This window comes from Gallus gallus, chromosome 24 (genome assembly GCF_016699485.2).
Source record: "Gallus gallus isolate bGalGal1 chromosome 24, bGalGal1.mat.broiler.GRCg7b, whole genome shotgun sequence".
Classification (NCBI taxonomy): Eukaryota; Metazoa; Chordata; class Aves; order Galliformes; family Phasianidae; genus Gallus; species Gallus gallus.
In genome coordinates this window covers 3,765,647-3,787,080 of record NC_052555.1, presented here as the reverse complement: position 1 = coordinate 3,787,080, position 21,434 = coordinate 3,765,647, and the positions used below count along the sequence as shown (strand labels likewise).

The 21,434-nt window shown below is 48.3% G+C and overlaps 2 protein-coding genes across 12 annotated transcripts in view; both read left to right on the top strand.

Moving 5' to 3' along the window:
• The window catches only part of ARHGEF12 (Rho guanine nucleotide exchange factor 12), a 66,129-nt gene extending 49,827 nt beyond the window's left edge, over window positions 1–16,302 (top strand). For all 11 annotated transcript variants that reach the window (XM_040652160.2, XM_040652159.2, XM_046903858.1 and 8 more), the window contains 14 exons: window positions 152–277; window positions 994–1,108; window positions 3,107–3,207; window positions 3,468–3,545; window positions 4,554–4,629; window positions 5,041–5,208; window positions 5,741–5,828; window positions 6,310–6,399; window positions 6,539–6,615; window positions 6,985–7,209; window positions 9,048–9,533; window positions 11,165–11,481; window positions 12,239–12,311; window positions 12,847–16,302. In XM_040652160.2, the coding sequence (XP_040508094.1) occupies window positions 152–277; window positions 994–1,108; window positions 3,107–3,207; window positions 3,468–3,545; window positions 4,554–4,629; window positions 5,041–5,208; window positions 5,741–5,828; window positions 6,310–6,399; window positions 6,539–6,615; window positions 6,985–7,209; window positions 9,048–9,533; window positions 11,165–11,481; window positions 12,239–12,311; window positions 12,847–12,857 (2,031 nt within the window). In that variant the 3' untranslated portion in view covers window positions 12,858–16,302. The remainder of the gene's footprint in view (window positions 1–151; window positions 278–993; window positions 1,109–3,106; window positions 3,208–3,467; window positions 3,546–4,553; window positions 4,630–5,040; window positions 5,209–5,740; window positions 5,829–6,309; window positions 6,400–6,538; window positions 6,616–6,984; window positions 7,210–9,047; window positions 9,534–11,164; window positions 11,482–12,238; window positions 12,312–12,846) is intronic.
• A 3,691-nt stretch (window positions 16,303–19,993) lies between these two features.
• The window catches only part of GRIK4 (glutamate ionotropic receptor kainate type subunit 4), a 124,266-nt gene continuing 122,825 nt past the window's right edge, over window positions 19,994–21,434 (top strand). Inside the window, exon 1 of the mRNA XM_015298177.4 lies at window positions 19,994–20,039. The gene's annotated coding sequence lies outside the window, so the exon portion shown is untranslated. The remainder of the gene's footprint in view (window positions 20,040–21,434) is intronic.

Genomic DNA, 21,434 nt, shown 5'->3' with positions numbered 1-21,434 from the left:
TCGTTGTAGGTCTTCCCTCTTCCTCCATTTTCCTGCTATTCCTCCCTTCCCTTCTGAGACCAGTGGTGCTATGTGGCGTTATGTCTGTTGACAGCAGCTCATGCTGAAGTTGGGTCTGTCTAATTTTGACTTTCATGACTTTCTGGCACAGTTCAGTGGAGCAGCAGAGGAGAAGCTGAAACACGCCACTGCCACGTTCTGCAGTAACCAGCCCTTTGCTCTAGAGGTCATAAAGTCCCGTCAGAAGAAGGACTCTCGTTTCCAGACTTTCGTGCAGGTGAATTTTATGCAAGGGTTTGAGCTGCTGGCGTGGGATAGTGAAGGGCTTTAGATGAAGTTGTTGCAGTTAATGAGATTGCACTTCACGTTGTCTTCAGATTGCGATACACAATGTCCTGCTGGAATGAAGGAAAGCACATGCTGCCCCAGGCAGCATCACATCTCACTTGGGTGGCTGTTTCCCAAGGATGAGTACTTCTGTGAGGAAAAACTGCTTATAGGAGTGCAATTTTGATGCATATCAAAGTCAGAAGACAGATACTATAAACCTATTCTGCCCACCAGGAAAGGGGCTTGAATACTTCTGGCATTTGGAGAGGAGAACATTATCTTCATTACCACCAGCTGGGAAGAACTGCAGTAATACAAAGGTTGACGTTATTTTGAAAAATGTACTGTAGTTTTGCTATAGCATGAAGAGCTAAACTGATATCTTCCCTGTATGGCAGTGACTGAGATTGATTGCAGATGGTGCCAGGCCTCTGTGCAGTAATGAGGGAAGGAAGACACTGCTTTGTGAGCCCTTCCTATACGTAATTGCAAATCGAGAAGGGATGTATTGTCTGAATGATAGATCTTGGCATTTCTTGTCTTGTATTTAATTACCAGAAAGTGAAGTAATAGACGTTTATGTGATGAATAGATGTTACATGTTCAGGTAATTATAGTCTTAATAAAAATGACAAACGTACTTATTGTGCTGTTTAATTTTAGGATGCTGAAAGTAATCCCCTGTGTCGCCGCCTGCAGCTGAAGGATATCATTCCAACAGAGATGCAGAGGTTGACAAAGTACCCCCTTCTGCTGGATAACATTGCAAAGTACACAGGTAAAGCATTTCCACTGGCTAGCCAGTGGTTGGTGCTTGTGTCTCAGCAGGTTTGCTAAGCAAATGTGATTTCATTGCATGGACTGAAGTACAGTTGAATTTTACAGGTCACTGTTTACATTGTGATCTCGCTGCTGCCTTCTCACAGGAGGGCAGGTTAAACAAATTATTTCAAAATATGTAGAATTAAACTCACTAAACTCATTTTTCCTTCTCATGAAAAATAACAAGGGCAGGGGGATTTAGTTTGGAATAGGGGAATTGGCAGTCTGTGTTGGGTTATATATAATCATTTGAACGTAGTCTTGAAAAGTTTGAGGGGTGGAAGCTGAAGTTTTGAAGGTAAAACCACTCTGCTCATGAAATTACTGACAAAGCAGTGTGGTTTGCTGATGGTTTCTGAAGAAGGAAAACTGGAATTCCTCCCAGTCTTCATCCCTTCCTCCTGTTCTTGGGCTGCTTCTTCATTTTACGCTGTTACTGTTAAACTGAAGGAGATGTTTCCTCTGTACCCTCACATTCCCAATGGTCCGTGAGTTCACAACAAGGTCAGTAGCTGGAATTACATTCAGGAGACAAACAGAGGAAAAAGAGCGAGTATAATTTAGTTCTTCCTTATTCCTATTCTGATAAACTAAAACTTGAGCTGACAGAGAGGCAGGTTGCCTCTGTGCTGTTCTTTTTGAGTAGTCATTAGCATGCTTGTTCTTCCTGTAATTTTGTAGGCATGTTTAACTCCTTTCTACAGTTTTGAAGGAAATAACTGGAAAGAATTCAATCACTGAAAATGATAGTTCATTTGTTTCAGTAAATTGACTTTCAGTAATAAATATGCTCTGAAAAAACATATTTTTTCTTTCTTCCTTAGCACACTAAGATAGCTAATCGGGCTATTAAGAGAAAACACATTTAAATGAATTCCAATTTCCATGTAGATGCACTTGAGACAGAGGAAAAAAAAATAAGATCTTCCAATAGCAGAAATCCCTGGTCGTCCATTGCTGACATAAAAATGTGAAGAACGAAGAATCTAATAAAAACTCATCAAGTTATGCAGTTATTTAAACGAGCGTGGATGGATGTGGGACATAGTTCTGAGCAAGGAAGGAAGAAATAAAAGTATCATAGAATCTAAGCAGAAATCGTGCAGTGCTGAGGCTGATGCAAATCAGCGTGTTTCTGAAGGGGAGAACAAAGAGCAGATAATGCAGAACAAATTGATTGGGTTTTTTTGAGGTCAAGATTTCTGTGTTATCGACCAAAGGGTTGTGGTGTTCTGATCAATTCTCCATAGGATTTGTTCAAAATTCCCAATAGGTGGGGAAGAAAAGAGCGCTTAGATTTCCATCCCACCTACACCCCAAAAGTCTGATATAAAATCAACTTCATATAAAAAAACTGGAAGGTTATTAATATGGTATTAACTAAGACTTTGAAGCAGTTGGAACTTGGAAAGAAGCACTGTCCCACACTATGGAGGCCGACAGAATCCTGGTGCAGCTTTCATCAGCTGTCACATCTGTACAGCACAACAGAACATTACCATGTTTTGGCAGAGGTACAGCTGCCGTGTGCCACACTGAAAGTCATTTCCAGTGTAACAGAGAAAAAGGGCTCATAATACCATGAAATGCCTCTTCAAGTTTACTAGCAGATAACTGTTGCGGTGTAATTTCATTACTTGCAAAAAATATACTGTATTTATATGTTACTCTAATCATAATTAGGAAAGCGTGTGACACTCCATTATCCTTGATGAACTTGTTTATTTGCCAGTTAACTACATGTGTAATGTGGTTGTGTTGGTGAGAATTGATGGGGCTCACCTGTGTCTGTCTGTATGATCTAGAGACTGTCTGGAAAGGTAACTGCTGCGTGCTGTTGCTATAGCAGGAGGATGGTTTTTGGAATCAGTTTGCGGTCAGCAAGCAGCACGACATTTGTGGCCTTTTCATCCTTTATCAGAGAGAGTTATTGCATTTCCCTGTTCTCTTGCAGAACTGCCTGAAGAGAAGGAGAAAGTGAAGAAAGCAGCAGATCATTGCCGTCAGGTCCTTAACCACGTGAACCAGGCCGTCAAGGAGTCGGAGAATAAGCAGGTGGGAGCTGAACTGGGTTAGCACCAATGTTCGGGGTAAAGAGAGGGAGGTGAAGGGAAGCAAGCTGTGTGACATGGCTGAAATCTCTGCACAAGTGACCGTATATTGTGCTTAAAGGTGCTCTGTGGCACAAGTGTTGCTGTGAGAACAGGAATCCCAGGCATTTGGGAACACAGGGAAGTACCCATGACTGCCTGCTCTCTGCCTCTACTGAGTTCTGTTAATCAAAGTGACTGTTTTCAATGGGCTTTTTTTTGCAGCACCTGGAAGATTATCAGCGTCGTCTTGACCTGTCCTACTTAAAGCAGTCTGAGGATCCCATGATGGATGAGTTCAGGGTAAGTGGCAGCACTGAAGCAATTGCTCTGTGCATCATGATTGCAGCACCGTTGCTCTGTTTGTGGCTGTTTCTATTACATCTTCGGATGTGCAATCAAATGGCCTTTGGAGATAAATCTTTAGTTTTGCTATCTTCCTGAAGATCCCTGTGGATGTAACAGCGTGGTTCTGCACATAGGAGTGCTGGTGGAGCTTGTAAGCTTAGTGAGATACAAAGTGGATGATGGTGATTTGATACTTTGACCACTGTCTGTGGCAGTCTCACTTACAGATTCTGTGTTGTTTATTTATCACTCCTTTATATTCTCGAAAGTTAGTGTGTATTCAAAGAAATCTTTATGTGATGACTTGTCTATAAAACTATATCCTGTAATCTTCCACAAATAAACCCACAAGCATTTAGTTAGGAAATGAAGAACTTACTGGCAGTTATGAAAGCTTGCTGTTATTGATTGTAGACTGAGACTTGGAAGGAATGACTTGTGAAAATTGTCACTTCTACTTGCCTGCAGATCTAAATGTCACAAGCACTGAAATGACTGAAGAATCCATTGACATTATAAAGTCCATCAGATCATTGGAATGCTTTTTATATCAGTATGTCATTCGTAGGCATACTTGACTTGCAAATAGAGTGCTGAAGCATTAACCAGTTGTAATACTGGAACTGCAGACTTTGTATGGGCTATTGCAAAAACTCCTAGAAATCAGATGACATTCTAATGCCTTAAGAACTTCACTTAGAAGGAAAATTCTCCATGTAGTCACCTCAAACATCGTCAAAAGAGCAACGAATGAGGAAGAGTGACAAGAGACACCTCTCACAAGATTTTGGTGTGCAAGCATGCCTTGTTCTCGCTCCATGGTTCTTTTTCCACACTGGGTTTAGTTGTTCAAACGAGAGCACCTATGGGTTGCCTTCCCTCTGACACTCTTATGCTTTACCACTGCTTGCTTTCCTAGGCATTTCATAGTGCTGCTTCTTTTTTTCTTCCTCCTCCTGACAGAACTTGGATCTCACAAAGAGAAAAATGCTTCACGAAGGACCTTTGACTTGGAAGGTTAATCGTGACAAAACTATCGGTGAGTCCTCCTTGTCAGCTGATGTGGGGTTGAGTTTGTGTGCGCTTGCTGAGAGGGAGGGAGAGAGAAAGCATTTCTGCTGTTTCCAATTATGATTCGTACTGCCACCTATAATGATGTGTATGTGTTTCTCAAAGCTGATTAAATCATTCTTGTCAATTCTGAAATGTGCTGGAGTGTCATTAAGGCCATGCAGGGACACAGCAGTCAGTCGTGAGATGATCCAATCCCATCTGTAGCTCTCTGCTGTAGTTTTGATGAGGAAGATTTGCAAGCTTTTCCTAGAATGGCATAGCACTGATTAGTGCCTCTGCATGAGTAATCAAAAATGCAGCCTTCTTCTTTCTGCAGGGGTGTGATAGAAAACCATGAATCTTTAACTCGTTCTGGGTTCTTTTGCGCCCTATGCAGATCTCTACACTCTGCTCTTGGAGGACATTCTGGTGCTGTTGCAGAAACAAGATGATAAGCTGGTCTTGAAGTGTCACAGTAAAATCTTGGCGTCGACAGCTGATAGCAAGCACACCTTCAGTCCTATCATCAAACTGAACACTGTTCTGGTTCGTCAGGTGGCAACAGGTCAGTGTAAGCAACTGTGAAAGCAAAGGAGGACACCAAAAATGGGGATTAGATCAGTCAAGGAGAGGTTTTTTTGTCTAGAGTTCCAGGGTAGAACATGGAAAAATGCGTAGGCTTAATTCTCGGTTGTCCAACATCTTGTTCAGTAGCACTGCGTGAGCTGTTTAACTTCTCTGCATTGGTAATTACCTTTTTAGGCATGGCTTGAGTTATAAATAGACTTCTATGTTCAAGTAGTCTGGTTTTATTAGGTGAGAGGTTCCCTAGAAATGAAAATTACTATGAGGGAAAAGAGAAGTGGTGAATGCGTTTCAAAGTAGTTTGGGCAGAAATGGCTCTTTTGTTCAGGACTAATAGTCAGATTTCCTGGACAGGGAGAGGCTTCTCTCTGTGTACAGTACCACTGAAGGGTTATTTCATGATCTGTTCTTTTACTGCTTCTGAATGGGGGTTATGTCCACTTCTAGAAATGTCAGGATGCTATGCAGAACAAGGCTTGCAATTAAATGCTTCCCTCTTTGTGTTGCTCCAGATAACAAAGCTTTCTTCGTCATCTCCATGTCAGAAAATGGTGCTCACATTTACGAGCTGGTGGCACAGACAGTTTCAGAGAAGAACGTGTAAGTAATTGGTTGGGTTCCATCTGCTGCTTGACTCGTTGTGCATGAGAGAGCTTTTGTATCTGATTGTGTGTAGTAACTGCAGGTGTTCACAAGTTACCTGAGATTATTTGTATGATACGTAGCAACCATTGTAGTGTGCAGTGTATTAAACAAATCGGTGCTACGTGAAAGGTTACATAATGCTTGCATTTATATTTATGCATAAATAAAACTCGACAGCTCCTGCTAAGGTCCTGTCATTCATTTCCTTCTGCTGGAGCATCCTGGTGAGGTGAGCATTGTGCTGTGCTGCTTCACTTGTGGCTGCAAGGTATTACAGAGGCACTGACTGTAACAGGATTTAAAAGAACAACAGGATTAGACGTTTCTGTTGATAAGAAAAGCAGTAATTATATTAGCTGGATTTAAAAAGTGTTAAATGGAGCAGTATCCGTTATGCTTCACATCTTGCATGTTTTTATGTGATGTTTTTATGCAGATGGCAGGACCTTATAGCTCAGATGGCAGGGAATGTAAAAATGGAGAGCAGCAGAAGAGTGATTCCATTACCGCAGTCAGGACCTGGCGAGTAAGTAACAGCAGCTGGAGGAGGAAGGGCTGCTTTTCTTTCTCCAGCAGCCCATCTTGTGGCAGCCAAAGCAGTGATTGGCATGCAGCATTCAGATACAGGTGACTAAAAGTACATGTTGTTTCTTTCTTCCCTGCAGAGAAGAGCGTGAAGAAGAGGAGCAGCAGAAGCTCAAAGACCAGCATGACATTCCTGCCAGTAGCCTACAAAGCCCAGGTAACACAGTGGTCCGGGTAAAGGCTGTCAGTAAATTTGATATACAAAGTGCAAATGTGCCAAGGCACGTTCCTTGTGTCCTGGGGCTCTTTTGGTAGCACTGACTTATGTGTGGAATGGAACAGTTTTTTTTACAAGTCATGTAAAGAAATGATGCTGAAGCTCTTGGAAACATACCTCTTACTATTCCCATTACAAATCACAGAAAAAGATTGTTTTTCTCCCTGGAAATGAAGAGCCTTTTACCAAGGCTGTGCTCAAGAGCTATATTTTAGTGCTTTCAGAGATTATAAGAAGAAGAATTTTCTGCAGTTTAACGTCAAATTTGACACAGCTGTTTAACCCGAACACATGTTGTTTGTTTCCCAGACAAAGATCTGGTCCTGGACTCTCCATTGATACTGAATGCTCAGACTTCACCCACCATGTCTGAAAAGTCCGAGGTGGAAAGTCTTCTCGTGGCAGAAGGACAGTTTGATAAAGTGCAGCAGGCAGACCTGGCCCTGAAGGAGTCTTCTCCGTGCTATGAGCACACAGCCACCAATTTACCTTTGGTAGCAGGAGGGCAGTGGGCATTGGATGCATTAAGGAACCGTAAGTACCTATGAGCCTTGCTTTGGAGGTGGAAATGGTGAGGTCGACCTTCTGAATCAATGAGCTAAAATGGTTTTAATGCCTGTTTCTATTAAATAAATGTTTTCTCTGTGCTGTAGATGACAGCATAGCAAAACAAAATGGATGTGAGATGAAGGAATTCTGAGTTCTGAATTCATACACCACTCCCTTCGGCCACAGGCATCTCATTGCTTTGCTGTTGTTTTTCTGTGTCTAAAATGAGGGTAATCATGAATTGTTACTTATCATCCACGAAGTGCTTTGATGACAAAATCACATTGCAGAGCTCTGTGCAGTGCTGTAAAATGTCATTGCCAGTCAGCAGATTTCTCGGAGACGTTGCAGTTACCCCATGGACTTGCATTCACAGCACTGAGGGTGCAGAACAGGAGGGGTTGCCTGAGTAGCAGGCTGTGATGTGGCATATTTCTTTTGCAAAATCATGCAGATGAGGTTGGATGTTTTTACATGAGCAAATCGAAGTCTAGATGCAGATTTTCAGAGGATTTGGGAGCTGGCTGGGTGTGATCAGATTGGTACTTGTCTGTGCTGAAAGCAGTTTGTTCTGATGAACAGATAATTCTGTAAAATTGTTAATAGAACATTTTCAAGTATTTCCTCTGTTCTGTGGTCTACCTTTATTCAGAGGAGGAATGCAGGGCTGTGCAACCCACTTGATCAGACCCAGCATTCTAATTCCTTGTGTTTCTAAATATAACTTCCTAAAATTTGAATGAAATCATTAATCTGTGCATCTCTCCCTGGCAATTCAGAAGTGGACGCACAGTCCCTGAATTGCACTTGAAGGGAATACTCTGTACTGCTTCTCTGTGGGTCATTTGCTGTCACTAGAATGCAGAGCATTCATACCCTTGGCCCCAGTTCCCTTTTCTCTCTCTCCTCTCTCCAAGTAATTACAGTCTTCTGCCATTTAATAGTTTACCTCGGATCTTTTGATCTATTTTCTAGGATTCAGAGTCCTTTTCTAATTCTGAATGCTGTGCAGATGTTCTTAGTACACGTTTTCAGAGACCAGAGATAAGAGAATCTCAGTCCATGGGGTGTGTTAAGGTGTTATCAGTGACCCAGCATCTCTTGGCCATGCAGATGCAGTAGGGCAGCCCTCTGACAGCAGCAGTGGCTCTCACATTTTGACAAGAGCCTTCCCCTTAGCTGAGGGGCTGTGGTGTTGTGTGAGCCCATGGGTTTTCTTGGGTGTTACGTGAGCATTACATGGTGAGAAAGAACAGTATACTTGTGCTCTTGGCAGCGTCATATTTTTGCACTGAACAATGTGTCCTTAATATGAAGTGTTTGGCTGGGATAATTTGAGAGCTAAAGGGATGTGGGTTGAAGTTCAGATAAGAATAAATTTACATGAAATTGTAGGGAAAATTTTTGGATCTGTCATTTCAAAATGTAGTGGAGCGTGTTTAGTGTGCTACTTCTAAGGTGGGGTCCCCCATTACTGCCTTTATATTTTAGTTCATTTGGAGGGAGGTAACACCCAGGTGCTCACCTGCCCTCCAGCTCACTGGACAGCTTCAGTAGATGATTTCTCTGTTTGTCCCAAGCAAGGTGGAGCTTGGACTGATGTGTTCACCCTTCCTTGTAAGGTGAAATGCGGAATAAGGCATTGGTACAGAGCTTCAAAAGACCTTTTATTTCTTTTCACCCCTGTCTTCCCTCCTGAGAGCAATGAGAGGGCTGGCTGCTCCGAGATCTCTCACGTGATAGAGGGGCCGTTAAGTCTAGTTTGATCCCTGTTATGGAGGACATGGTCTGTGAAGCTTTGCCAACCTTATCTCTACTTGCAGTGGACTTGCTGAAAAAGCTGTTGGTCCAACAGCTTGGCTTTGCTGAGAAGGGGACCCTTGAAGACCGGCAGCGCTTTCCCAGGTTCAGGACCGTCTCTCAAGAGGCACAAACGGAGAGTGGAAGTGAGCTTGGACTTCAGCACTCCGACCATAACAAATTGCACCAGCCTGCAGCAGACCCCACGCTTCCGAGAAGCGGAGCTAACGAGCCCACAGCTAATTATGGCCTCCGGACTTCAGCTGAATCACCAGCTCCAGGGGATGCCATGCAGCTGGGAGCGAGAGACCCCAGACCCAGCAGTAACTTAGCGATGGACCGCGTGGGTATGAATCTGGAGGTCTCCGCTGCAGAGCTGGAAGGGGTGGGTGCTGATGAGAGTGGGGAGCATTTCTTTGATGCCCGAGAAGCTCACAGTGATGAAAATCCGTCTGAAAGTGAGCTAATGGAAAGGAAGGACGAGGAGGATGTGCAAATACGGATCTCAGGTGAGCTTATTTCCTTCCTTCTTGGCTTGGCACCCTCTCCCAGTTCAGTACTAGAGACTTGGGCTCAGTTTTAAGTAGGAAATACTAAAGAAAACCGCAGTATGTTTTCCTAGTGAGGCTTCTCTTGCCGATACGATTTAGGGCATTTATTTAAAGTTAGTTCTTTAGTCCTTGACAGTCATTTTAGCCCAGAAAAGAGCTGAGCAAACATGTACCTAATGAATTTTCTATTTTATGAAAGAAGAAACTAAAATCCTGTGGGGTTAATACGCTGTGACAAACTGTATTTACAGGGGCCTGGGCACAATGCAAGCTCTTGATTGCTATTGCCACTGGACCGTGTTATCTCTCAGCTGACGGTTGGAACCTGTAGGAAAAATATTTTCCCTGCAGGCAAAGCATTGCTTTAGTCCATACACAGAGCCATGGCTCAGGCTATTTTGTAGCTATTGCATTGGCTTCTCTTGATTGAGCTTGGGAAGAGAAACTTACAGCTCAGCTTGGCACTGCGATTGTCTCCAGCGACCTCACCCCTGGTCTGAAGCTCTTAAAAGCTTATTATTATTTCCGTTATTATTACATATGCTATATTTGGCAGTTGCCTGAGCATCTCCAAACCTCTCTCTTCTACCCTTCAAGAAGGTTGTGGAGCTGTTAACTCAGCAGAAAGGCAGCTCGAAGGCAGCGGCTGTAAGCACCTTCATGGGACTTTGCACACTTTGCATTTGGAAGGTCCTGTGATTTTGATCAGCCAAAGTGGTGACCCTGCACTAAATTTAGCACACGAGCTTATCCTATGCGTGCTGTAGTGCAAGGAGGCACTCACAGGTAGTAGATTCCTTATCTCTTATCTGAGAATATGCTTTTATTTAAAAATTGGATTCTTCATAAGCCAATTTGTGACTGTCCAGATGCTGCCTTCCAAGTGTGCATTGAAAATCATTTGTCTTTCCCTGCATTACAGAAACATTTTAAATTATTAAAAGCGAGCCAACAACTTGAAGCATCTAATTACTTGTCACCACTCACGCTGTTTACTTTCTTAACTGTGTAGGGACATCAAAATCATATTGAACTGTTTTCAGTCAGTTCTGCCTTCATGTGCAGGCTTTGCTGTAATGCTGCAGAGAAATTACTTACGACAGTCCTATTGCTAGGTACAGTTTGTGAATGTGTTTCTGTCTGTAATTGCATTATCTTCTAACGTATTTTCAGCAAGATGGATTTTAAAGCTAACCCACCTGCAAGTGTGCTCAATGCAGGTCAGAAATGGAGTGGTTTGGGTTGGTGGGTGCCGTGAGTGCGTGTGCAGGATTTTCAGGCTGGAAGCAGAGAGCTGGGGAATGCAGGAGGGGCGGTGATGAGCTCGTCTGGTCATGTCATTGTCCAGCTGGGGTCCCCAAACCAGATGTGATCTGTAGAGCTCAGCTCAGAACCGAGCTAGTCTGGTCTAATGCAATCACTGCTCTGCATAGTGTTCACAAATGCTTTCTCTTATCTGTTCTAAAATGTCTCAAGAGATAGGTCTCTCCCCACTTGTCTTCCTTAAAGTCCACTTAAACTGTCTACAGTTCAGTGGTTCTTGGTGATGATGGCACCGACGTGTGAGTAAAAAGCTGTTCTCTTAACAGGAAATTATTTGATCCTTGATGGATATGAAGCAGTGCAGGAGAGCTCCACGGATGAGGAGGTGTCGTCTCTGGTTCTCCAGGGTGCTGCAGGTGGTAGCACCTCTTTGGACTCTGCACAGCAGCAGCCCCTTTCCCCACGGGACACACAGTCAGATGGAGGGAGCTCCCCGTTTGCAGAGGAGATGATGGTTACCCGCTGGGGAGGAGTGGAAGAGCCCTGCACAGTTGTAGCAAACCCTCCCTTCTGGTCTATAGAGTCACGCGTGCAGATGATGCAGTATATTCAGAAGATAGAGAATGACCTTGAAAAGTTAAAGGTACTGTATTTCTATGTGCACTGTCCGTGGTTTTTGTATTTCTTAGGCTTTGTTTTAGAAAATAACTTCAAAATGTTCAGTTTTGGGGAAGGAGATCATGCCTTCTTCAGTCTCTGGTTCTTCCCTCTGGAAGCTTTTGAAGGAGGAACTTGGTGCCATTTGCTTACACTGCACTGTGGGGTTGTGCTGGAGGTAGGAGGTGTGCATGCTGCTTTGGTTTCAGTTTGGAGCTGTTCTTCAGGGACAGGACAAAAGTGCATGTCTGTAACGGGGGGGTTTCAAAGGGACCTCTGGCCTGATGTGCATGAATGATTGGCATACAAATGTCTGTTGACTCTTGTTGCATGCTGCTGCCTTCAGCAGGAGGTGGTAAGTTGCAGTAGGGTAATAATGAAGTTTTCAGCTTACTATATCCAGAATAATTCTTTGTATGCTTTGAGCATTTGTCCATGCAACATAGCATTTGCTGCAGAGGAGTTATAGTATCCTGGTGTGTAAGGCAGACCAATGTGTTAAATTTGTAGCCAGTCTTTAACTGAACTCGAATGTGAAGAGGAGATGGAATACTGTATGGGAAGGGAAGGCTGAATGAAGGTCTTGAGATCCAGTGTGGGTCACTGTAGGAACAAGAATGATTCCAGTCCACTCTCCTGCAGTGCAGCGTATCTTTTCCCATTTGAAGCCCTCTTCTTTCACTTTTTAAAAAGGAAAAAAAAAATCCACTTGAGGTGTGGTTTTGTTTTGTTTTGTTTTTCAGGAGGTTGAGGAAGACTACATCATTCTCCGTCGCCAAGGGCTGGCTGGGTCAGCCTCCACAGGAGAGCACTCAGGTATGACCTTCTGGGACAGACAGCATATAGCACACTGACATCAGACATTAACCAAGGAGTGCGCAGTCAGTTATTAGTGTTTCATATACACACACACACACAAAAAAAAAAAAAAGGTTTCATCTGCTTCAGCATCTCTAACAGGGTGCTGGTTCCAAGAAAGGTCAGATGAATCCATCAAGTCTCCCAAGTGCAGAGGAGCTTGTCTCACCCATACCTCCATCTAAGGATGTGCAGCTTCCTTTTTAAGAAAGCTGAATCGATGTGAACTCGTAAACAGAGATTCCTGGATGTGTGAAATGATTCCAGTCTTTCTCTGGGATGTCTCTGGCACTGTGTGAATTGGCTGCTGTGGGTCTTGTTGACCTCTGGCACTACATAGTTGCTGGAATTCAGGTTAAATGTGTGCCCTCTCTCTCACATTGACATGCTTTCCCTGCTGGTGCTAGTGCTAGCATTCAGAAACATCAGGCATTCATCCCTCATTGCACCTCTCCTTCTCTCACCACGGTTGTTTTCTATTTTCCTCCATCAGAGAAAAGTTAGTCGTGTTTTCAGGATGGCTGAAGATTGGATGAGGACTTTCAGGACTCAGCACCCGCTGTCTTCCTTGTGGACTCTAAGACAAGAGGGTTCGGACCATCCAAACGTGAACCATCCTCTAGCAAAGCGGGCATGGGTGCTTTTCCTTTGGGGCATCTGCACTATCTTGTCAGTGAGGGAGCCTGTTCTATTCCACTCCTCCTCTCCTTGCCACCAGAAATTCTTTTTTTTTTTTTCAGAACAGAAAAACCAAACCAAATGTACAGAGCTTTGGGTGTAGGATATAAAAATGTATTTAGACATTTAAAAAAAAAAAAAAATCATTGTATTTATTTGACTTCATTCCGTGTATCAAAAGCACATTTTAATTTTTTAATCTGCCTTTTTTTGTTGTTGTTGTTCTCGTTGTTCTATTTTAATTGGGTAGTGACAGTTCTAGCCCTGTGCATCCAGTGTGCTGTGCCTCCACTGCTCCTGAGCCTCGTTAGGTCCCAGGGCAGAGGGTGTGCCCGTGTGCAAGTGTACCTTCACTTCACTGGACTGGACTCTGCACTCCCTGCTGGCACCCAAACTGCCAGGCAAAGAGCTACTTATGAAGGTGTTACGATGACTTGTGGCTGGAACTGTGTGCATTCAACGGTTGCATGGGAAATGCTCACGTCACTACGTGTCCAACAAGGGTTTTCCATGCCCTGAGTAGCCAGGCACTTGGGCAAAGCTTTTTCCTCCCCTCCCTCCTCCCATTCTCCTCTGACATGCAAGATAAGACTGGGAGAGGAGAATAGGTTTAAGTTTTTTTTCTTGACTTTGTTGGCTTTGATCATTGTCTCCTTTGTAAAGTGATAAAATTACTTGGACCTGCAGCACTTTTGTAACTCTTCTCTGGATCAAAAAAAGAAAAAGAAAAGAAAAAATGCAAACCCAGAAGTGTTTCAAAGATGTGGGGCGGATGGGTGTCTGTCCCTGATTCACTACTGAATGAATAAGGGCTGCCATTTGAGTTAGCCACAGGTACTGCTGATTATAGGGCCAGTAAATTTTAGTACCTGAAGGTATGTCTTGCTGAGGGCTTGGGGTGTTCGGTTGTTGTTTCTTTCTTTGTGCCAATGTGTTCTCACTGAAACAGAGATGTGCAAAGCAAAGGAGGCTGAAACAGCTCTCCAGCACTTCCCTGGGCCTGTTCTGATGGGGGTTTGCTGTTCAAATTCCTTCTGCTCTGGGAACAAGATGTAACCATCAGCCACCAGCAGAGCCAATGCTGGGCAGCCTCTGCTGGCCGTGCACTGCCCTGGGGTCGGTCCTGGGCTGGGCACCAGCGTGGCACGGGGTGGCTCTGCAAGTGGGGCAGCTATAATGCAAAGCATGCAAGGCAGTCCCTTTTTCCACCCTCTTTCCAGGTTTTAAACTATTTAACGAACCTGAACTGAACAGCATGCCAAACCTGTAAATCCCATTAACCCATCAGAACTGCAATAGCAGCTACGTGGATCATGAAGTGCTGAGAATCTGTCTTTGGTCAGCAGAAAGATCATCTTCCCTGCTCCATTAAAACAAGTGTTTTCTCATAAGCTGTTGGCACAGGGTCGGATCTCTCCTTTTTTTAAACTAAAGCTGGAAAGGAGGTCCTTCTTCTTCTTCTTCTTCCCATTAGAAATAGGCAAGGGATGAGTTCACATAAAGATTGAACAAAACAGAGATTGAATTTGGGGCCTGGTGTGAAAGAAGGAGCCTCAGTCCCTCGTGGGGCAGGGAGGAGTTCCTCTTTTGAAGAGCTGATTGCACAGAGTATCACTGTTCACCAGCAGGAGCATTGCACTGCCAACACAAGCCAAAGTGTTCTCTTCCATGCTGGCAGGAGCTGCTTCTTCCTTGGGCCCTGCTCAGGCCTGTCCTGCTCACCCCATGAACGTACTGTCAGTATTAGCCAGGCGCTTCCCTTCTTACCTGCTGGGACCTCCCCTCCTTGCCTTCAGCCACGCGGTTCCTTTGCTTGTAAGCTTCCTCTGCTAAGCCCCAGAAGTAGAATGCTGCCTCATGCTGATGGAGCAGCTTTACCTGATCCTGCCAGAAACTGAGCTGGGCTGCAGCCAGACCTGCTGTCCGGCACCCTTTATTCCCCATCCCAGATCCCCTTGGTCAGTTGGCACCCTGCTGGTCTGCAACCCACACTCCAGAAACAGGAGCAGTCCTTACGACCGTCGCAGTCAAAAAGCTTTCCAGCCTATGAGTTGCTGGAGTCCCCCACCATCCCAAAGTGCTGGATGTAAGCTGGGACGAGGCCAGGGGCAGCTCTGTTTCTTTCCCCTCTCAGGTTGCACAGGGGGAAATACCTTTGCTTTCTGCTGGGCTAACAGGTGGCAGGGAAGGGAGGCCTTTGGGGTGGCTGGGATGGATGATCTGCAATGCAGGAGGCTGCAGAGTGCTGTAAGGAAAGGCGGAGAAGACCGACCTGTTTGAACCCAGCTGGATGGAGAACAGAAAGGTCACACCGTGCTGATGGGTTTTTGTTTCAGCCGGCCTGCTGCTGTGTTGGCCATCCTGGCAAGCAGGGCATTACTCCTCTAGAGAAGTGATGGTGGGGTCAGGGATGTGTGCGCAGTAACCCGAAATAATGAGGGATTCCTTTCTACTCTCTGGCACATCTACTGTATGGCAGAACCTCAGGCCGTGCCTCGCTGCGCGGAAGGAGCTGGAACTGAATGCACTTTCCAGGATTCCCCTTTCCCCTCCAAGCCATAACGTTACTCTTTCTTCCATCCCAATTTCCAGGGTAAGAAAGCGTTTTCATTCTCTCCTGGTTGCCGTTTGTACATTCCCTTATCAGACTGGACAGCAGAGCAGGGCTGCTCTCCGGTTCCTTTGCCCAACCCATCCTCCCTCCCGTTCAGCTCTTTCCTCCCAGCTATGAGATGCTGTCTGGCGTTGTGTTCTCTCTCTGCTCCCCAAAGAAGCCCCCATCCCCCCCCCCCCAAAGGTGCCAACTGACAAGCAGATGTACTGCAAAAGGGATACTGCAGCCAAAACACTGCTGTTGCGTTTTGAATTCAGCCTTTCGGAGCTCTCTTCATATTAGGATATGTTTATTTTCTTTGTACAACATACAATCATGTACTCTTTAACAGAGATTTACTTTAAAGAGAAGAAGAAAGAAAGAAAGAAATCTGGAAGTATTCTTTAAAAAAAAAAAAAATACGCAAAAATCTTTATTAATAATCCTGTATTTTTACTGATCATGTTTGAATGTCTAAAAAGACTTTATTGTTCTAATTATCCAGATGTATGTTTGTAAAATAGCTCTTTTATGACTTAGCTGATAAGGTTGTATGTTTCTGGAATTAAATATTGGTCACTTAAAGAAAAAAAAAAAAAGAAAAATGTTGTTTTCAGGATCTGGGAAATAGAAAATTTACGCCTTTCAAATATCATTAAATAAGCTTAAAGGAAATCAGTCGCGACTGCCGGGTTGTTTTTTGGGGGGTGGCTGTGCTGTCATTGCTGTCCCGATGGGCGGAGGAGGCTTTCCTTGGGTGCTCTGCAGGAGCTGCGGGTGCTGCTGATGGCCATGTGCGGTTCTTTGGGCTGGCAGTGCTCACACTGAGCATCCCATGGGCGCTGGGTGGGGTATGGGATTGGGATACGCAGCCCACGTCCCACTTGGGTACCCCAGGAGCTGCCTGTAGGCGGCCCTTCAATGCAGCTCAGCGTTAGCAGTCGTCCTTATTGAGCCTTGCTGGACTAATTTCTTCCCCTGCAGCATCGCTGCTCGGCTGAAGGCTGCAGCTTTGTGTGCTGGGCTTCCATGGGGGGTTGCTCACAGGGCACAGCACCGGTGGTGATGCGGCAGCGCAGGAGCAGTGCTCCCTTCTGCTTTTCCTTTCCTCCTGCGGTACGGCTGTGAGGTTTCTGGAGAGGTTGCTGTGTTATAATTGGTAATCAGAGCCCTATTATTCTTTGCTAATGATGCTGCTCGTGTTTTGCCTGTTTGAATGTTATTTTATACATTCCCTTCATTGCGCTGCTGTAAATAAATGATCGCACGTAAACAGCTGAGCTTCTGCTTGGTGCCTTCTCCTGCAGTCCGTGCCCTTGAATCCACGGTGGGTCTGCCAACGTATCCCCATGGCAGTGCAGGTCTGCTGCGTTGGCTGTGAGCTCCACCAGAGCCATTCCGGGGCCTGAGGGGCTGCACTGTGCTTTGGGATCGTGGCACGTGGGCGGTGCTGACCTGCTGATGCATTGCTGTGCCATCCACCTCCTGCTTGTGCTGGTGGAGCTTCTCCCCTGGGTGTACCCCACGGCGTTTCCCTCTGTGTCAGGGAGACACCCCCCTTCACTTGGAGGGATTGGCCTCTCCTGGTTGCGCCCCCACTCGTTCCCAGGTTGCTCTGTGGGTTTTTTCGATGAGTTTGGGGCAACCCCTATCAGCTCCATCCCAACACAACCCTACCACCCCTTCCATTCCGTTCCAGGAGCTTCGTGGCTCCCAAAGACCTTTCCTAAGCAACCTTTTATCGACCAGTCGATGCGCTTCAGGCGGTGATTGCTCCTCTTCCCCCCAAATACTTCAGCACATTGGAAGACCCCAGCGCTGCTCCTCCCCATCTCTGCTCCATGCAGCACCATACAGCTGCACCTCATCGTTTGGCTCTCAGTGCAGTGAAGCACCCAAAATATCTTTCTTGCAGCAGTTTGTTTGTTTCCAGATGTCTGCGGCTCATTCAGCGTGAAGTATTTTCCCCCATCAATATTTTCACCTCCTTGTTGATATTTACTCAGCACTGCTGAATAAACGGCGCTAAGTGGAGCTCCATGGGTAGGGGAGGACAGCTGCGTTCTGTCGGCCCTCTGGAGGCTTTGCAGTGATTTATACAGCCTGGCTTTATTGTCAGTGAGTGGATTTCCTACCTCCTTCTCTTGGAGGTCTGATTTCTTCATGGGTGCCCCCTCATTGGGGGCTGCATGGGGCTGTGAGCAACCTGGTCAAGGAGGAGATGTCTCTGCCTATAGCAAAGGGTTGGAAGGACCACTGGGTGGGAACGGGATGACCCTTGGGGTCCTCCCAGCCCAACCCAACCCAACCCATTCTATGACTTAGCAGCCAGGCTGGGCCACGGCGGCATCTTCTGAAGGTGGTTTCTTTCTCCATTGCTCTCTTTTCATGATGATTTCTCACCTGGGAGTCTCTCAAATCTTCTGCTCTCGCCGCCTTCCAAACAGAGCTTCGTTTGTTTTCATCTGGGCTTTTCAAGGGGGCTGCTTTCATTTTTTTGCTGGTGTGCAAAGAGAGGCAGCACCCTTTGGTGGCAGCGGCTGTGGGGGAGAGAACACGAAGGGAAGAGCTCCGCAATCCCAGTGGGGATCAGCACTGCGAGCCATTGGCACAGCCTTTACCACTGCCATCACAAAGGTGCACCGCAGAGGGCTCTGTGCGGAGGGGGAGCGCCCCACAATCCTCACTGGGACCACGGATGCTGTTCTGCAGTGCTCGGTGAAGCAATTCGCAGCCCCACATTGGGCCGAGCAACGGGAGGGAGCAGATGAGGTTGGAACCTCAAACTCAGGAGGAGGAGAAGGGGAAGAGGGAAGCGTGGCTCAGCCCATCCCATTGACAGAGTGGATGGGATCGCTCCATGCATTGCTCAGCCCTGAGCCCATCGCCGTGCCCAAACCCAGCCCAACAACGGGACCTGGAGGGATGCAGCCATAAATGAAAGGGAAGCACGGCTGGGATGTAGGGAAGCTGGGAACGAGGGGTGCCAGGATGGCCGGGTGGGCCATCTGCAGGGGGGGGTTTGCTCACAGAGCGGTGAGCTGTGGCTGTTGTCCTGCAGGGAGTGATGTGTAAGGGATGAGCTCGAAGCTCCTGTTCCCTGCATGCCCTGTGAGCAATCTGTCTCTGGAGCAGAGGCGGTTTTTCTCTTGTGAAGTTGATTCTGTTTCTCTTTCATCCCAGCAGGAGGGGAAGATGAATTTCTGTCAAATGAGAGTTCATTGCTCCAAATGCAGGAGTCCAGCTAATAGATGGGTTGGAAGCTTTGTTTTTTCTCGCTTTTAAAAAACAAACAACCAAACTGGGAAACAGAGCTGCAGTACAGTGGAGGAGGACGGAGCAGCGCAGCCCACGGGGACACCACCTGGGAACAGCACTCCTGGTGCCCTATAGCTGAGGAACGCTATGGGGCAGGTCCTGCCCGCCCCACTCCTGGCTCCCAGCACTGTGGGATGTCTCTTTGCATGGAGGTTTCAGGAGCTGTGTGTGCGGGTGCATCTCACCCCGTGCTCCCCAGGCAGAGTAGAAGCCAGCCCTGGGCAGGGGTGGGGCCGGGAGGGGGGGTGGGGGGGGCTGTAAGGCCCCTTCCAACCCAAACCATTCCATGGTTCTGTGATTCCACAATGTGAGGGGAGGAGTGGGGCTGTGGGTGACAGGAGTGAGGCCCAAAGCAAGAAATGAGGTGGGATCTATGGGGCGAAGGCAGAGCCCTTCCAGATAGCAAACGTTCCTCCCAGGAGTGCTGAGTCTGGGCTTACGAAAACCGATCCCTTTTGGAAGCAGTGCCCCCTGCACCCCTCCAGCCTCAGCTCCCTGCATCCCTCTGTCCCTGCACCCCTCTATCCTGCCCCCATCCTCCTCTCTCCCTCCCTCCATCCGCCCCCACTGCCCTCCCTGCATCCCTCCATCCTCAGTCCTCTGCCCTCCCTACATCCCTCTGTCCCTGCATCCCTCCGTTGTGCCCCATCCTTCTCTTTCCCTGCATCCCTCCGTTCCTGCACTGCTCCCCATTGCTCCATCCTCCTCTCCATCCCTCCCTTCCATTTCTGAGCCCTCACTCCATCCCATCCCATCCCATCCCATCCCATCCCATCCCATCCCATCCCATCCCATCCCATCCCATCTCTCCTTCCCCATTCCTCTGTCCCTTCCTTTGCGTCCCTTCCTTTGCGTCGCGTCGCGTCGCGTCGCGTCCCGTCCTATCCCATCCCATCCCATCCCATCTCATCTCCATCCTATTCCCCGTTCCCCCGCCCCTTCCCCTCATCCCACCCCATCCCACCCCTCCGCCCTCCCCCTGCCCCTCACCCCCGCCCACGCCGCCCCCCGCCCCCTGCACTTCTCCCTGTGGCCGCTGGGGGCCCCGAACAGGCGGAGCGGACCGGGAGCACCGCGGGCAGAGCCGCGCCGCGCAGGTAGGAGCCGCCCGGGGGGAGCTGTGCGGGGCGGGCGGGGGGGCAGCGCCGGGGGGTGCCCACCTCGGGGGGAAGCGAAGTTCGGAGGGCGCGGGGCGGGGAGGCGGGCGGGGGGGGCTGGCGGCGGTCCGGCGGTTGCTCCGCGCTCGGCGGAGGGGCGATGCTCCGCGTGGCCGTTGTTCTCAGCCTTCGGACGGGAGAGAGAAGGAGCGTTGTTGCGGAATGAGCGGCGACGGAGTTGGGGCGGTGAGCGGCGGAGGGTGCGCGGCGGCGGCGGTGTGCGCAGCCGTGCGGGTTGGTTGGTGCTGCGCGGACCGCGCCGGGCGAGCGGCGCTGCTTGGGGACGACAGAGGGAACCGTGCGGAACCCCCCGCCGATCCTGGGCCCAACTTCACTCCGTGCCGCTGCGCCCCAACTCCGGCGGAGCCCGCCGTGCCGTGCCGTCCCCCACCGCCGTCGGGGGGCTCCGTCCCCGCTGAAGCCTCGTAGGTGTGACCCTCGGGACCGTGACCTCACGTCGGCTGCGCTGCGGCGAAGCGGTGCCAGGGAACCCGCAGCCTCCCCGGGGCCTTCCTCCCCCGCTCCTCCTGCCCCGCTGTCGGGCTGAGCCGCGTCCCCGAGCTCCGGCTGCGGCGAGCGGGCACCGAGCCTTCCCCGCTCCCCTCCTCCTCCTCCCCCTCCGGGCGGCAGTGGGGCCGCGGCGCCGTCGTTTGAGCATCCCCGGTACCATCACGGCACCGCGTACCGAACGCCGTGTGCCCGCGGGTGGGAGCGCGGTGTTCGGTGCTGCTCTGCTTCCGCCGCTTCGCTTTGCACGGGAGCAGCGGTGGGCTCGGCGGGAGACGGCTGCAGTGAGGCTCCCGCAAGTGTGTGCCGTGTGTGTGTGCGGTGTGTGCGGTGTGTGCGGGGACCGCCGTGGCAGAGGAGCGATGCTCAGCCTTTCCCCATCGGTTTCCATTTCGGGTCGGGGCTGCTGAGCGCAGCCAGAAGTTGGGAAAGTTGTGTGCGTGGCTCCTCCGGTGTCGTAGGGTTTCATTCCCTGTCTTCAGGGTTATTTAGTGCCCGAGGTTGGGAGCTGGGCTGGGGGCGTTGGGTCTGCTGGGAGAGCGGCTGCGTGCAGTATAGAGCTCTGCTTTGTGCCACGGCGGTGCTGGGAGCAGATGGCCCGGAGGGATCCGTTGGGGGGTGTGTGTGTGGCCGTGGGGAGGGCTCAGCCCCTCTGTGCTGGGGGTGCAGAGTTGGGGGTGCAGCTGGGGTGGGAGCAGTGGGGAGAGAATGGGGTGACCAATGCCTGAAGGCTGGGGAGCAGTGGGTGCGTGCTGTCACTGTGCTGTATGGGTGAGGACATCTCACTCCTCCAACAAACTTCCATTTCCTTAGGTCTGGGTTAAGTTA